This window comes from Capronia epimyces (assembly GCF_000585565.1).
Source record: "Capronia epimyces CBS 606.96 chromosome Unknown aczIQ-supercont1.2, whole genome shotgun sequence".
NCBI classification, from domain to species: Eukaryota; Fungi; Ascomycota; class Eurotiomycetes; order Chaetothyriales; family Herpotrichiellaceae; genus Capronia; species Capronia epimyces.
This window is the reverse complement of record NW_006912905.1, coordinates 1,589,679-1,605,127: the sequence shown is the minus strand read 5'-3', so window position 1 is coordinate 1,605,127 and position 15,449 is coordinate 1,589,679. Positions and strand designations below refer to the sequence as shown.

General features: G+C 53.3%; 5 protein-coding genes across 5 annotated transcripts; 1 reads left to right on the top strand and 4 right to left on the bottom strand.

The window, feature by feature from the left end:
* Positions 1–77: 77 nt before the first annotated feature.
* A1O3_02395 (uncharacterized protein) lies at positions 78–1,586 on the bottom strand (the record flags this gene model as incomplete). Its single annotated transcript, XM_007732535.1, has 1 exon — positions 78–1,586. One exon carries the CDS (start codon positions 1,584–1,586, stop codon positions 78–80), a length of 1,509 nt encoding a protein of 502 aa, XP_007730725.1.
* A 2,568-nt stretch (positions 1,587–4,154) lies between these two features.
* On the bottom strand, positions 4,155–5,594 carry A1O3_02394 (uncharacterized protein; the record flags this gene model as incomplete). Its single annotated transcript, XM_007732534.1, has 1 exon — positions 4,155–5,594. The coding sequence occupies one exon, from the start codon at positions 5,592–5,594 to the stop codon at positions 4,155–4,157; it is 1,440 nt and encodes a 479-aa protein (XP_007730724.1).
* Positions 5,595–8,620: 3,026 nt separating this feature from the next.
* On the top strand, positions 8,621–10,476 carry A1O3_02393 (uncharacterized protein; the record flags this gene model as incomplete). The annotated part of the gene is made up of 2 exons (XM_007732533.1): positions 8,621–9,038; positions 9,113–10,476. The coding sequence occupies 2 exons, from the start codon at positions 8,621–8,623 to the stop codon at positions 10,474–10,476; spliced, it is 1,782 nt and encodes a 593-aa protein (XP_007730723.1).
* A 539-nt stretch (positions 10,477–11,015) lies between these two features.
* On the bottom strand, positions 11,016–11,807 carry A1O3_02392 (uncharacterized protein; the record flags this gene model as incomplete). The annotated part of the gene is made up of 1 exon (XM_007732532.1): positions 11,016–11,807. One exon carries the CDS (start codon positions 11,805–11,807, stop codon positions 11,016–11,018), a length of 792 nt encoding a protein of 263 aa, XP_007730722.1.
* A 1,203-nt stretch (positions 11,808–13,010) lies between these two features.
* On the bottom strand, positions 13,011–13,643 carry A1O3_02391 (uncharacterized protein; the record flags this gene model as incomplete). Its single annotated transcript, XM_007732531.1, has 1 exon — positions 13,011–13,643. One exon carries the CDS (start codon positions 13,641–13,643, stop codon positions 13,011–13,013), a length of 633 nt encoding a protein of 210 aa, XP_007730721.1.
* Positions 13,644–15,449: the final 1,806 nt, after the last annotated feature.

Here is a 15,449-nt window from a genome sequence, read left to right as displayed (position 1 = left end):
ATATGCATATGCATTCATGCCACTGTCTTATGTTGTTTGGCCGAATCCCTATCCCTTCGCTTTCCTTTTCCATCGCTTCAATGTCCAAAACTGCCAATCCAACTCCCAGAGGGCCTGACAATGTCAATCGGCAGACTGCCCGCCGCGAAACTGCTGCTTAGGCCGACCTCACCGTCGGCTTTTTCATCCGCGACCGCTTCCTCAGGGAGCGGGTCAACCTCGAGTTCCTGCTCCAGAGGCTTCTCGCGCAATCCGGGGCTGGCCAGTTCCTCGTCGAGTTCGAAAAATCCCACCCCGCTGCCTCCATCGTCGGCCTGGGCAAGACCGCCCGTAAATCCCGATTCCTCAGGGGATACGGCAGGGGAACCTGAAGTTCCCTCGATGGTTGGGGACGGTGACGGACTGTGCAGCGGAGAGGGGTTCGGTGAAATGAAACGACCTCCTCGACCTCGTCGTTTCTCTCTCCCGCTCGGCAACTGTAGGTGTTTCGGACTACCTTTCCTTCTTGACCCAACGGTGCTCTGCTTACTGTGAGAATGCTCTTGCTCGCCAATTCTGGCGGCCCGGTCGGAGATCTCCTGCTTCTCGGGACTTAGACCTGGACTTGAATTCTCTTCATAACTGCTGCTCGGCTCGACAACCGTGAAATCGGCCAGTTGAAAGTGGACACGCTTTCCCTTCCTCGCCCCGCTTTTGGACGATCTCAACGCACTCGGTAGGCTGGTGCTGGGCAACTGACCCGCAGATTTCGTTCTCTTGGTGGTGGCGACAATCGAGGGTGAGATGGCATCTGGGGGAAGGGACTGAGAAGATTCTAACCGTAATTTCTGTGTTTCGGCTTCCTTTGGACTGCCGGTGTCGAGGTGTCGGAGTCGTTCCTTCTCCTCTTCAGGGGAGGTCATTGGCTTTGCACTGCGGGCAAATGGGGGCCGGTCACGGGACTCGAGCAGAGGGAGATAGGCGGGGGTGAAGACGCCGGCAAAACTGTCCGTCCGATCGCTCGTCGGTGTAGGGGGCGGCGGGTATCTTTCGGTCTGTGACCGTGGGGGGGTTGTGTTTGTCGAGGCAGGTGAAGGAGAGCGCAAATTTGTTCTAGTCAGTGACGACGCGGTGGGAGGTGTGGCTAGGCCGTTCACGCGTGGCAGGGTTTCGCCGGCGACGTTCAATTTGTCGAGTGACAGCGTCGGTTTACTCAGCGGCGCCGATCTGAGTATCTTGTCTCCCACAGCGTCTCCCGCTCTGATCGGCTTATGCCCCACCAATCCGTTTGCAGGGCCATTCTGGGAAGAGGACAGCAGCGTCAGGACTGTAGCACCGGTGGATGACGACGAGGGTGATTTGCTCGAGGGGCAAAATTCCGAGTCCTTGTGTGCGCCTCGAGACTTTTTCCGATTGAGGCGCAACTCCTTCTCGAATTCACGAAACTCGCGGTCTTTAGCCGCCTTGAATCTCGTGATTTCCTCGTCTAGTTGCCTTCTCTTTCGGTCCAGGACGTCGAGTATGTCGGACTCAGAGTCACTGGTGTTGTCGGGTGAAGGAGGAGCATTTTTGGGTATTAAGTTGACTTGGGCCGAATGTCTGTACATGGCCGGTCTCGGATCCGAGACTGCGCCCAGGATCCTGTCTCCTCCTGGGGGCGGGTAAACCACCACTTGAAGCTGCGATCACCGACGGAGAGGTGAAAGAAATAGATCGGGCATGAAGGCGGAATTCTTGGTGTATGACGGAGGCAAACTTCGTAATAACAGCACGAAAGGTCGGTTGGGCGAGAAAGAAATTTCCAGAGCAAGAATCCGCGGATACTGTGGGGTGAACGGCAATTAGATGACAACCTCAGGGTACGCGACGGCGTCGACGGAGCAGGGGTATCAAAGCGAACGGAGGCGGTGACACTGAGTTTCCAGAGGCTTACTCGACAGGCGACGACGGCCGAAAGGGACAATGAAACGACTTTGAAGTGCAGTCGTGAGCAAGTCCAGATAGAGATGTGTTTTGATCCTTGTTTCTCCCGAGGCACGGGAAGGCAATTGACAGATGACGAAATCCGACTCTTTGAAGGTTCAGCGACCCTGGCTCCGACGGCGACGGCGACTCCGACACGAACAGCAGCGGTAGGACGTCGACTGCGACACGTACTCTGTAGTATCCTGAATTTTGTCTCACACACGGACGTGTGGCAGTGGCTTGGGTCCCGATTTTCGGGGGTTCGGGGAAAAAGACGAGACGCTCGGGTGGGAAAATGCTTGAAACAAAAGTTTGTCCCCCACTTTTTCAAGATTCTGGATGTAGCACTCCGTAGTGCGTTGGTGGCGGTGAAGAAGGACGCTGAATGGTGGGTGGCGGCGTGGAGGTAGCCGGTGGTCGATATGTGCCGACAAGGGAGTTGGTGGGATGGAGAGGCGCCGTGGGGAGACAAAGAGAGCAGATGAAAGAAAGAAAAGAGAAGAGGCCAGAGGTAGCAGAGAATGGACGAGCTGTGCTGTGGTCGATACTAGTAGTAGTGGTAGTGGTAGACACCTTTTCTACGTACAGTGGGGGAGGGGCAGGGCGCCAGGAACAGTTGAAGTTGACGAACACCCTTCAATTGACATGAAATACGGGTAAAGCATGCGCGGTGGTGGATCGTGGAAGAGTCGAGATGCAGTGGAGGTGTACTCCGTACTCCGTGCTCCGTCCTGGAAGGATGAGATAGACGATACGATACGATGAGATGGAACAATTGACGGCTGCAAGTGGTGCAAGCGAAGACAAGCGAAACAAGTCGAGTCGGCGAGTCGAGTCGGGTCACCGGGGCACAGGCCGAGGGAAAAGCAATCCATCGTTCCTTCCGTTCCTTTTTCCTTCCCTTCTTCCTTCCTGCGTTCCTTCCTTGGTCGATTAATCATTCATTCGGATTTTTTCGCAATCAGTTCGGTTAGCTTGAGATTGAATAATGGCAGGGCCAGCAACTTAGCCGCGACTAATCCCATTAGTGGCTGCTAGCAGCACTAGCAGCACCGCGTGAGGAACAATAATGGCTGCTTCAGGCGACTGAAGAACAAATAAAGCACTGCCATTTGCAATATACGATAGTCACTGGCACCTAACTGGCATCCATGCCCCGTGCCCTTGCTCATGTGCACGATCGAGACGATCGAGATGGCATTAATGAATTATTAGTGGCTGCAACCGGCAGGGAGCAGGGGCTGAAGAAGAAGCATGGGCCAGAACGTGGGGGAAGGGCAACTCGCAACTCATTCAGATGCCATTTATTAATCGGGGCTGACTCCAATATCGAGATACCATGCCTTTAATCGGGAAGTGATGCGCGCCCGTTGGCCAGCAGCCGGACGCCTTGGTCCCTTAGCCCTACGCCTAAGGAGCCCTGGCCCCTACCTGGGTGCTGAGTGCTCTAGGCGCCTCACTTGCCTCACTTGCCCTCTAATTAGGGGAAATTGGTGGTCCAGTACCAGTATTAGGCATGGGCGCTCGGCCTCTCCGGGCGTCGCACTGCCCCTAACTATTGGTGTTAGGTGTTAGGTGGTGGCCTCCTAAGCCCCTTAGGCCTAGGCTCCTAATCCCCTACAGTCCCCGGTGCCCCTCCACCCTGGAGCTTAGGCCTCGGGTCAATTGCGCCGAGAGTCACGACAGACATGTGATTATGCCTTCAGCCTGAATTCAACCTTCACCGCCTCCTATTCTGATGCCCTCCGCCCAAGAACGCACTCCGACTTTAGCCGACTCGATCAGCCACAGGCACGGCAAAGCAACCCAGCACGATCCCCATCTCCATCCTCCCCTCCGTACTGTGGAACTCTCCCGAGTCTGTTAAGTCATGGTCCAGAGTCTATGTGTACATTGATATTACTTATATGACTGGTAGCAACTATACGCCGTGTGGCGGATTCCAGATTCCCTCGACGGGTAAAACCTCTACTGGTCTTAATGCAGTTCCCTGGGGAGGGCCGACTTCGAGACCAGCCCGAGTCGACGCTGCTACGGCCATCTATAGGTACAATACCTGATATCAACTGTGTCATATCCAACAAGGGGAGCAACACTACTTACTCCACACAAAGAGGGAGGAGGACAACGACAACCTGCACTCCATAGATCCGTACACCCGACATTTTGTCGATTGCCTTTCTCCTCCATTGTCCCTTATGACCCACTCGTCATCCCTCACATCGTCCTCTCCGCATCTCACGTCGCCGATCTCGGTAGCGTCGACTATATTCTTCCGCCGGGTCCTGATACTGATGCACATCGCTGAATCGAGGCCAGTTGTATTCGTGGTAGCGCACCACTCGGTTTTGGTGCCATTCCCCAGACTGTTCGGGCGCTGGAGGACCCGGACTGGCGTTGTGCACCGCATGTCGAGGCTGACTTCCTGGGTATCCCTGAGCGGTCGTGGTGGTGGACGCTTCCATTTCATGGATACCCGTCCCAGTGTTGCCCCCAGGCGGGAAACGCGAGGGAACAACAACGTGCCATTCTTCATCCTGCGCTTGTCGCTGTTGCCACTTTTGGCCCCCCTGCAACGTGCCCAGCATTGCCGTCACTTGTTGCTCTAGTCCGTCTCCTGAAAAGTCCATGGAAGGAATGCGCGGTTCCTGATATCTCGGGTGCAGACGTCGAGGAACTGCCAATCCCGCGTGTGTAGGGTCGGAGTTGAGGAATAACTCTTGGTCAAAGTCCACCAGTGGCCACGAGTAACGGGCTGGCTGAGAGTCGGGGCTTCCGTCCACTTTGCGGTTCCCTGGTGGTGGCACGTTAGTAGTCGAGTACCGCATACCGGGGGGAGATCGTCCTGCATGACCAACGCGTAACGTTGGCGGCACGCCACTTGCCCATCCGGCTTGCAACTGGGGAGGGACATAACTGACCTTCATCTCGCCAGGGTACGGTTTGAACGGTTCTGCTGTCTGGGCGCCGGATGGTGCATCAGCGGCGACAGTACTCTGATGTTTGGAGGGGAGATCGATGCAAGGAGATACAACAAGTTCAGCTGCGACTTCTGCCGGTTCAATGGACGTATCTGCCTGAGACGGTCCGTGATTTGGTGGTGTCTTCTTTGTTTCCAGCCACACTGGATGCGATTCCAACTCGGTTCGGCCTTGCAGGTCACTTGTGAACCGAGCAAAATCCTGTGGCGCATCAACGTCCTTGACCTGGCGAGGCTGGGGTGTAGGTGGTGCTCCGGGATACTCCCCATTGATCACGACGTCGGGTAACCGCGACTTCGTCTCAAACCACTTCGAGAGACTGGTGGTCGGTCTGGTCTGGAATGGCAACTCATTCAGATACTCGGGTACTGGAGTTGCTTGCGGCGTCTCTGACTGAGCCGGCCGCGGTAGTCGTTGCTGAACTCCCACAGGCCTGCTGTGTCGGTTCCCAGGACTGCCCCTAGCGGGGAGATCTCGGATCTGGGGAGAAGGAGAGGGTACCTGTTCACTTGATTTGTCGTCCTTGTCGGTCTTGACGCATGTTGCAAACCATTTACTATACCACTTGGAGGTCGTCGTCGCCTTCTTCCGTGTCGAACCCTGCATTCGGCTCCGCGAGCTGCCCGAATTGGAACGTGAGGCTTTGACGAGCCGGGCATGGTTAGGCATGATGATCAACTTTGGTGTGGAATTGCAAACAGCCCACAGTGCTGTGTTCCGGACTTGGAGAAATCAGTGCAGCCTGTACCCACGGGATTGACGGGAGACTGCTGCATTTTGAACTGTTGCAGGCCATAGCGTCTGGGTGGCTGCCTTGTTGGCATGTCTCGGTTGATGGACAGGCAGTTTGGTTGTAGACAAAGAAACTGACTCGCAGCAGACAAAGAGTCTTTGGTCTTTGACTTTTGCGCTGATGAGAGACAAATGGATGCTGAAAGATCAGAATGAATCTCCTTGTTAACCATGGCTTCTTTGTCGTTCGCAGAGGTTTTGAAAGAAACAAAGCATGTCTTGGGAAGATACTATGGAGTCGAGAGACTGCGAGGGCATTGCCCGTACCCCCTTTGTCCATTTGACCTACGGCAACCGTGTTACTGAACGCGAGCGAGAACGGCCGACCATTTCGAATCCAGGAGGAAGGACGTCTGATGCCTGGGAGATCCGACGATGGATTGTTGTTGGTCTTGAATGATCACTTCTGGCTATGGTACTCCCTGCGTAGCTCTCGTTGTCGAGGATTGTACTGCCTCTTCGCCCTGGGCCTCCGCTGTGGGCGGTCAGGCTTGGACTGCGGCTATGCAATAGTGGCGGGACCTGGTCGCCGAAGGGGTTCTCCGGCTTTTCATATTGCGGCATGGGGTGGCCTGGTACAGGGATCAGCAGATGAGAGGGTGGGAAGAGAAGGGGACAAGAAGTTGTGACTGCTTGAGCATAGGGTGGTATCTGCATCGTTGCCGATGACGGAGAGTGAATGGAAGCGGTAGAAGCGGTGGCTCCTAAGGCTATGGCGCTCAGTGCCGTCCCGGGGCCTGAAGTAGGTGTCGCCGACGTAGCCATGCCTCCGGCCTCTGCTGATCCTGATAGATTCTTCGCCCGTCGACGACCGCAGGGGCATATTTTGTTCCTGAGGGCGGTACAGTATCGCGAGAGCAGGTAGTAAATGGCAGCTGCGACAGCGGCTAAGAGAAGACACACCACCACCACCACCACCACTACAATTGTTGACGGCGAGTTCGGGAAATCTGCCAGGGATTCCGTGCTCTTGGTCGAGGGTTTTGTGCTGGTTGAAAGCTGGGCCGGGCCTGTACCGAGAGTGCTAGACGCTGGCTTCAACACTAGAGCTGGGGGTGAAGTCGTCGAAATCAAAGTGGTAGGGGTAGCGGATGGTGACGATGACGAACACTCGACGGCGGCTGAACTTGGGGAATGGGCAGCAGTAGCAGTGGGAGTAGCGGTAGCAGCAACCACAGTGATCAAACGGTTTGCTGTCACTGGGTTCGACGAAGGGATCCCTTTTGTAGCAGTCCCTGGCGCATTTAGTACCGATTCAATCGGAGGCTGCGGGCTGTTAGGTGGGTATAAATCATCCTCCGACTCCGAGCCGCTTTCATCTTCGTCTTCGTCTTCGTCTTCACTTGCAGAATCATCCGAGTCATCAGACGGGAGCTCTGGTGGAAGATCAGCCAGCTCGGTCTGCCTGCGGACTGGTATGTGTCTAAACCTGTGCAGACGATGTCGATTGCCTTGCGCCCGTGGTCTTGCTGGTGATTTCTTCGCCGACAAGGAGTGGTCCGAATACTGGGAGGGCATCGGGGGTAGGGTTCCGTCGGACTACGAGGCCAGGAACAGAGTGATAAGTCAAACCGGGCAGATAGGCAGATAGTGAGCTCAGCTGTAGCAGTAGCAATTGTTTCGGCAGCTGGACGCTGAACATGTCGGGGGCCCATGGATGATGATTTGTATCGACGAGGTAGACGGCAAAGCCTCGCCTCGCCTCGTGTCTCTCAACAGTGCTCGACATCGAGTTATCTTGATGTCCACGTCCACGTCCACGTCCACGCATGCGTATGCGTATGCACAGCTGGTGTCAGAACAACCGTCGATAGATCAGGCCTGGTGGGCGAGAGATGGTTGGATGAGAAGTGCCGAAGCAGGGTAAATGAAACCTAGCATGTTCGTGAGCATCCGTTGGACTGCTTCAGCCAAGAAATGATCAACACTCACTGACACTGACTGGCCTGGACCTGCTCTTCCTCTCGCGTTATCAGCAGAGCGGAATTCGGTATTCTCATGTCCCCTGAAACGAGGCTGACGTGTTCGGTGTTCTTGGTAGGGAGTCAGTACGTACGCAGGAGCGTGCTATCGTTGTCGTTGCAGTTGAATTCCCTCTCTAGTCAAGCAGTGACGGAGAAACAGCAACAGCATACGCCACACTATCCGCAACACTCATCCATCCCCCAAACAGGGACATCGCGTCACATTGGCGAGCTGGCGGCTGTTCTCTCCTCTCTACACATACTACTGAACTACATGGTCGTCGGCCTTGACGAAACCTCAAACAAGCCATGTCTTCCCGCGTCATCTTGATCGAAAGCCTTGCCTGAATGCGCTACGGGCCACGTCCTTCTCGTACCTCTCCGACCGGCCATTCTACTTGGTCGCCATCAAGCCTGGTGGTAATGCTACTTGCTACTATACCCACAGCATGGACGAATCGTGCCCGTTGGAAGCCGAAGACTGAAGCACGCCCACTCCATAATCGCGTTTCAAGCATGGAGTTGGAGCTGGATGCCCGCTTCCCACCCAGGGCAGCGCAAGCATGGATACCCCCCCTTATTTGTGGGCTCCATGATAGCCACGTCGATCCTAAAAGGTACGAGAATACATGCGTCCCTCTATAACATATATACACCCCCCCGAGACCGACATCCGGACAGGAGGACGGGACAGCTGTGCTTCTCTGGTTCTTTTCGTTCTACTTATCATTTGCTTCCCTGGTTCTTTTCGTTCTACTCATCATTTGCTTTCCCTTCGTGGTACGGCTGGATCGTGACCGCTCAAAGTCTTTTTTCCATTCCGTTCAACATTCAATCAAATCAACCGACGGAAGTTGAAGTTGAATTATTGTGCCCTCGTTGTTGGAGCCAGGAACTTGAAGTGATTTGTCACTGTCGTCTTTCAGCGTTCTGCCCATGATGACTTCTCCTGCCACCAAGAAATACCTCGATGGACTCAACAAATCTCTTCCTCACAACTACCTGTATGCCATGGCTGGATTGGTGCTCACGATTTATGTGCTTCACAGCCTCGGTCGCCTCAAGAGGCATGTCCGCCATCTGGCCTCCCTGAACGGCCAGTCGGGAGCGCATCGGCTCTTCGCCTCCACCTCTCCATCCATCGCCTGGCTGAAGGGGCATGTCCTTTACGCACCCATGTTTAAATACAGACGAGCGACCGAGACCCGGATCGGTTCTCGTATCAGTCTGGGCTCGCTCCCGACCCGCCTTCAGGGCCTATTCCTCTTCTTCCTCGTCGCATTCAACGTCATGGCATGTGTCTGGCAGGTTCCCTGGTCATCACCTGAGCTGCAAGTGTTGCCCATCTTGAGAAATCGTATGTTGCCGAATACAAGACGTCCTCCAGCGGAGAAGGAGGGAGAAAGGAGAAAGGAGCTGACCACGCTGCAGGTACCGGGACTCTAGCTACTGCCAACCTCATTCCCATTTGCGTCCTCGCTACCATCAAGAACCCATTGATCAATGCTCTGGAGATTTCTTACGATTCATTCAATCTTGTCCACAGATGGATGGGTCGTCTGAGCATTCTTCAGGGCCTCGCCCATACCCTGTGCTGGATGATAGCCAAAGTACAAAAGGGCGGCTGGACTACCGTTACAGCCTCTTTCACTCATTCATCTTTTATCTACACCGGGTTGATCGCGACTGTCGGGTTCACGGTGATTGGATTACAATCCCCCAAGATGTTCAGGTCCCTGGCATATGAGTTCTTTCTTCACTCCCATATCATACTCGTAGCAATGGCCTTTGCGGGCTTATGGATCCACCTGAAGCAACTCCCACAACAGGCCATGTTGCTTGCTGCCATCCTCATTTGGGTGGTCTCACGATTGTGGCGACTGGCCACCACCATCTATCGCAGTTGTGGACATGGCGGCTCCAAGGCAGTCGTTGTGGCGCTCCCTTCCGGCGCGGTCAAGATCCAGCTGTTCTGTGCGCGACCGTGGAAGGTCAAAAACGGGCAAACTCTCTACCTTAGCATTCCGTCGGTCGGTCTTTGGACCGCTCACCCCTTCTCCGTCGCCTGGGGTGATACCGGAAGCGGCCTGACCGGCGGCGACGTCGACTCGGTGGAAAGCAACCACGGTGGCCTCGCAGATGACAAGATACCCATCTTTGCTGTCCGGGAGGTGGGCCACACCAAGGAGACGGACGGCACAATCCACCTCATCGTCAAGCGACAAACTGGCTTTACAAGGAAGCTGTTTGAAAAGGCCCAAGAGCAAAGGTTTTCCAGAGTCACATTGAATGCTTACATCGAGGGCCCGTATGGACACGAAAAGAGCATGGCAAGCTTCGGAACCGTCTTGCTTTTTGCCTCGGGCGTGGGCATCACCCACCAGATGCTGTATGTCAAAGAACTCGTGCAGGGATTCGCCGACGGCACTGTCGCCACCCAACAAATCACCCTGGTTTGGGTGGTTCCCGATGCGGAATGCCTCGAGTGGGTGCGTGCCTGGATGTCCGAGATCTTGGGGATGGAAAAGCGGCGAGAAGTGTTGAAGGTGTTCCTGTACATCACCCGATCCAGTCCTGTGCGTGGAGATTTCCGCTCCAGCGCCAATGTGAGGATATGCAGAGGGAGACCCAATGTTGCTGATATCATTCTGGCAGAGGCCAGAGAGCGGACGGGCGCCATGGCGGTGAGCGTCTGTGCTTCTGGTTCCTTGTCGGATCATGTTCGTCAAGCCACCCGTCTTGCCATTGGCCAAGGAGTGAATGCTTCGTTTGCAGAAGAAGGGTTCGGATGGTGAGGTTGGCGATTGGAACTCGTTGTGCCAGGCAATTTCCAGTTCTGGCCTATGAAGACCTGTCTACCCGTTGTGGAGGTGGCGGAGGAGACTGGGCCATTCTGGGACATGCTGAGCTGGAAGATGGCTTGCATGACATATCGACGATCGACAGAGATAGTCATTCGTCTTCCATAACCCTCAACCCCCGCTTGGATGATAGACGTGTCACCTTGGCGGGAATTTCGACCGGCTTTGAATCTTGACGGCGCGTTGTCGGTACGCATCGTGGCCGCTTCTCAGTGTGCAAAGGTTGGAGAGTCCGGCCAGTTCTGACTTTTCTCCCGTCAAATATGTCTTCTCTGACTCCTCCTGCTTGAACTTCAGACGCAGATGCTGCTCTTCTGCCTCGTTTTCTAGTGTGTACAGTCTGAACCGATTCAAGGGGTGGTCAGTCAGTTCTGACTTCTTCGTGAGATGCAACCACTCCGGCTTGAACTTCTGGCGAAGGCATTCGTCTTCTGTCTTGTTTGTCCAGTATGAGACTCCGGTTGATATTCAGGTTATTGTTCCCTCTGCACATTTGCTGCGTTTCTATTGCGAACGACCGTCTCGCGGTATACATCCAGTGCCTTGCAGAGTGCTTGCAGTCGGGCGCCAGCACCGCTGTCGAGAGTGTTCTTAATTGCTTGAGAAAGTGCTCGGATGCCGTTCGGATCTCGTAGAAGATGCTGTGACAGTCCCTCAACGTGAAAACTGTGTTGTCCTCCTTCAGCCGGCGCTTTCAGCCAGTGTACGTTAATTCGGGCCAGCTCATGGTCCATGCTGATCGAGAAATATAGTGGTTCTAGTGGTACTTCATAGTCGAAATTTTCTAGTCCATAGCTGCGCTGTATGAGGTCTATATAGCCGTTGAGCGCAATGGCTCCGGTACCAGCAGCTTGATTCGTTGCGATATAGTGAGTTCCATTCTTGGCCTGCGACTTGAACTCGATCTGTAAAAATGGAAAGTGAACCATCTGATCTGGAACGGCATAGCTTTTGCCGGATTGATCGTCGATAAGTAGATCAATTGCCCCTAGTTGGTTGGGGGTAAAGGCCCTTGCAGAGTATCCAAAAGCGAGATCCGGTTTTGGTAAGGGTAAGGGTAGCGGCGTGGTAAGAACAGACGCATTGAGCGGGATAGGGACAGAATCAAACCACGTTTGTTTGCTATTCATCTCCAGTCTTTGGTCGGGGAGCTTGGCTATAGCGGGAATGATGTGTCGCGCTAATTGGTTAATAATAGCATCCTCATTCTCGTTCTGAAGCTTACGAGACTTTTCTTTCAGCTCCTGAATAGTGGCGTCGTCCATTTCAGGTGAGGTCCGCGAGCGTGTAACGATTCTCTGTGCCCTTCGCATCAACTCAGTGGGAGGATCCTCACGTTCAACGTAAATACTACGATTTCTGAGCGAGTCCCGATAATTTGTGTCATGGACGCTTGCAGCGAATTTCTCGGAGTTTCTGGACGTGGATATCGTGACTTCGGTACTATCTTTGGACGTGGATATCCTGCCTTCGGAACCATCATCTGGAGACGCAAGCACGGGGGAAGGTTTGCTGGGCAAGTTGAATGATCCTTCGGGAAGGTCGAGTTCGTTCTCTGTCGAGGCTCTGCCAAACCGAGAGGACTCTTCCAACCAATTCTCAATGAAGCCCTCCTTCTCAGGTCTAGTTCTTGTCTCAATGTGTTGCGCTAGGCTGTGTCTCGGACGTTTCGCGCTGGGATTTGGTTCATCTCCGGTACTCGCACGGCGCCGCCGTTCAGCTGTTGGGATCAGCAATATGATTCATTATAGTGATAGCGGCAACTGACTGCTCTTCTGTGCTCCTAGGTCCGCCGATGAGGCTGCAGGGTCTTTGTCCTCCCCTTTACAACGGTTGTGTTTCTTTACTGGTCTCTGCAATGGCCTAGACTGTTCTCTTCTTGCGATTCGTTGCTGGTTCGCGGTTTGTTTCTCTTGTAATCGCGGGTTCTTGCGAGAGGTCTTGGGGCTTGGTATCGGGTTTTGCGGGCGCTGTTGGTCGCTTGCAATGTGGTCAGTCACACGTGAAGCAGGTAATGAAATGCGAAAGGAACTGACACTTCTCCTGGAGTCTTCGGCTCCTTCTCAGGTGCTCAGTTGTGTCTTCATCCTCTTCTTCGTCTTGAGCAGGACGGTGCCGCTTTCTCGCTGCCATATCGATTGACAATAAATGTCATGGAGGGCAACCCGCTATTCACTGCTCGCGCAGGAAACAGATAGCTGAAGGAGCAGGGTCGCAGATAGAGCCTGGTCTTAGGAGTTGCGGAAAACCAACGATCTGCTTTAGCCGCTGAGAAGTTGAAACTCTCTACTAATGGACGTTGTTCCCGAAGCTTGGTGGTCAATCGCAGCCAGACAAACATACCTACCTAAGGTATGTGGCAGCTGTTATTCCCCACATTCTTGAGTGCACATTCTTGAGAAGCGTACCTGTCACGGCCACTGGCTCATCTTCACCGCATGACTCAGATACCCTGCATCTTGATCTTTCTACATCAGGATTCGGGCAGCCTGCAGCGCGGGGATTGCTCGCTCCAGAACCCATTCGGTGCATTTGATCAACCTAGCACGGGGTTCCCCGGGCAGATAGAAGTCGCCATTTGGCTTGATGGGCTCTGTCCTCATGGTTTCCCGATTGAACTTCTTCTGTTGACCTGGGGGAGGCTGTTGGGCACAGACTTGGTGGAACTGGGAGTACACGCTTTCTTTGACTCTGCCCAGGTGTTGTTTGGAATGGAAAGTGCTTGATTGCTCGGGCTGGGCTGCTTGCTCTCGCTGATATGTCATACCAGTGACCAGATCTCCAACGACGTGGTGGATGAAACCGCTCTTGTTGTCACTCGTCTCCACAAAGATCTGATAGCAGAGCAGGTTAGATGTTACGGTAGGGTAGTAGAGGAATGATCTGTGAGTTGCAAACAAAAGGACTCGAAGACCCATGCCGTGGACCGGGGCCAGAGAGGGAATTCCGTCCTTGTCACGTTCGGAATAAGAAGTTGTAGAGGTGCTCACCACAGTATGATATCTTGGCTGGGGCATGTCAGGGTCTTGTACTGCCAGGTGGGATTGGACCTTGTAGACGTTGAAATACTTTTCATCGCCGTTGCCATTGTTTTGAGACATGTCCTTTGTGCTTCAGGGTCTATGTCTGATATCTGATGGCAGAGGGGCAGGCTTGTTGATATTGATGTCTGTCACCCGAGGCAACGTACAGCACAGCAGTAAGGTCTCTCCGAAAAGGGAAACTTTCGACTGATTATTCTTCATGGTCGTGATCTCATCTTGCAGTTAACCCATGTTGATTGGGCGCACAGTACAAAGAACAAATACTACCTACCTAGTAAGGCCTAAGCCCACAGCAATAGGCCTAATCCTAAGGTTTAGGCCTCCTTTGTCGCCTGTGAAGCCGAACAGCCAGCCAGCCAGCCAGCCAGTGAGTGAGTGAGTGAGTGAGTGAGTGACACAGAGCCACGTCAGAGAAGAGGGCTGAGGCTTGCGTGTTCATGTTCAGCCATAGTACTGTCTGTGCAAGGCCTTGCCTTACCTGTCTGTGTCCTTGTCCTTACCTACCTATCCTTGTGGCACACGAATTCGTGACTACATGTTGCCCTTGACGCACTTACTTTACTGGGACATGAACATGAAGCAGGATCTGATGAGTCGTATACCTCAGGTACAGTAGCTAGCTAACTCTCTAATGTCAGTTCATTAGTTACTTACATGTAGGCACGGCAGGCCAAGCATCTGTGCCAAGCTCGCGAGGCGCTAGAGAACCCCGCACCTCACATTGAAAATCTCTGAATATAAACAAGATCGGTCGAAATTAGCTTGGATTTCCTGCTCCAACTTGAACTTTCAAAGGAAAAGGATTCCCCGGTCGAATGGTGTAGTGGTTATCACGTGTCGTTCACAGAAATGCGAACAACCTTCCGACAAGGTCCCCGGTTCGACCCCGGGTTCGATCACATCTTTTTGCTCGCCCGCCCTGTACAATGCTCAACGAAAATGTAGCCTGGGATTGTTTATTGGGTTATTTTTTGATTTGTTGATTACTAGGACAGGATAGTAGAGCTCGAATTTGGAAGGCAAAATAGAAAAGAAACACAGACGGTCTGGTCCGGCTGGTTGACCAGGAGGGCCCGGATGAGACCATGGCTGAGGTTAAATATTATTCACAGAGTCTAAATAATGAGATAGAGATAACTTCTGGATGCTGGGAGTAGACAGGTGACAAACACTCCTTGTCAGATTGAAATGAAACTGAAGACCCAGAGAGAGATCGGATCAGCTTGATAAATGTTTATGTTTGGTTACTAAAGTCAAGAGGGAGGATGGATTACAGAGTATGGAGTACGGATGATCTTAATCAAGCTTTTGGCGGTAAACAGTATCTCATATCTCCCACCGCCGGCCTCCGCTGAGCACCAGTTCCCTAGATGCCATGCCCGTGTTCGTACCGTACGGATACTATGCCCTATGCACTATGCCCTATGCACTATGCCCTATGCACTATGCCCTATGCACAATGAACATCCTCTTCTCGGGGGTTGGAAGGTATGTTTGTGGTATGTGGTGTCACATGTCAGAATAGACCGAGACTGAGTACACAGGACGTGGGAGACTCATGCTGAGATTATGTGTAATTTTAGTTATAGGAAATAGGAAATAAAAAAGAACGTTTGATTTAACATTTGTCGCTGGGCCATCCATGTAGATACCTAAGCACTTGCAAGTGGACCGCCAACAATAAGCATAAGACCCAAAAACCTTGAAGTCATGGCAAGGCTTGCCGGCAAATCTAGACTGCCATCACGTATGATAATGACGCCTAGACTCCTACATGATTATCTGGGACCGGCTGCTACTTTACCAGCCACGGGCAATGCACCTAGTCGTAGTCGTTCCCGATACTCAAGGTCAAGGCTGCGT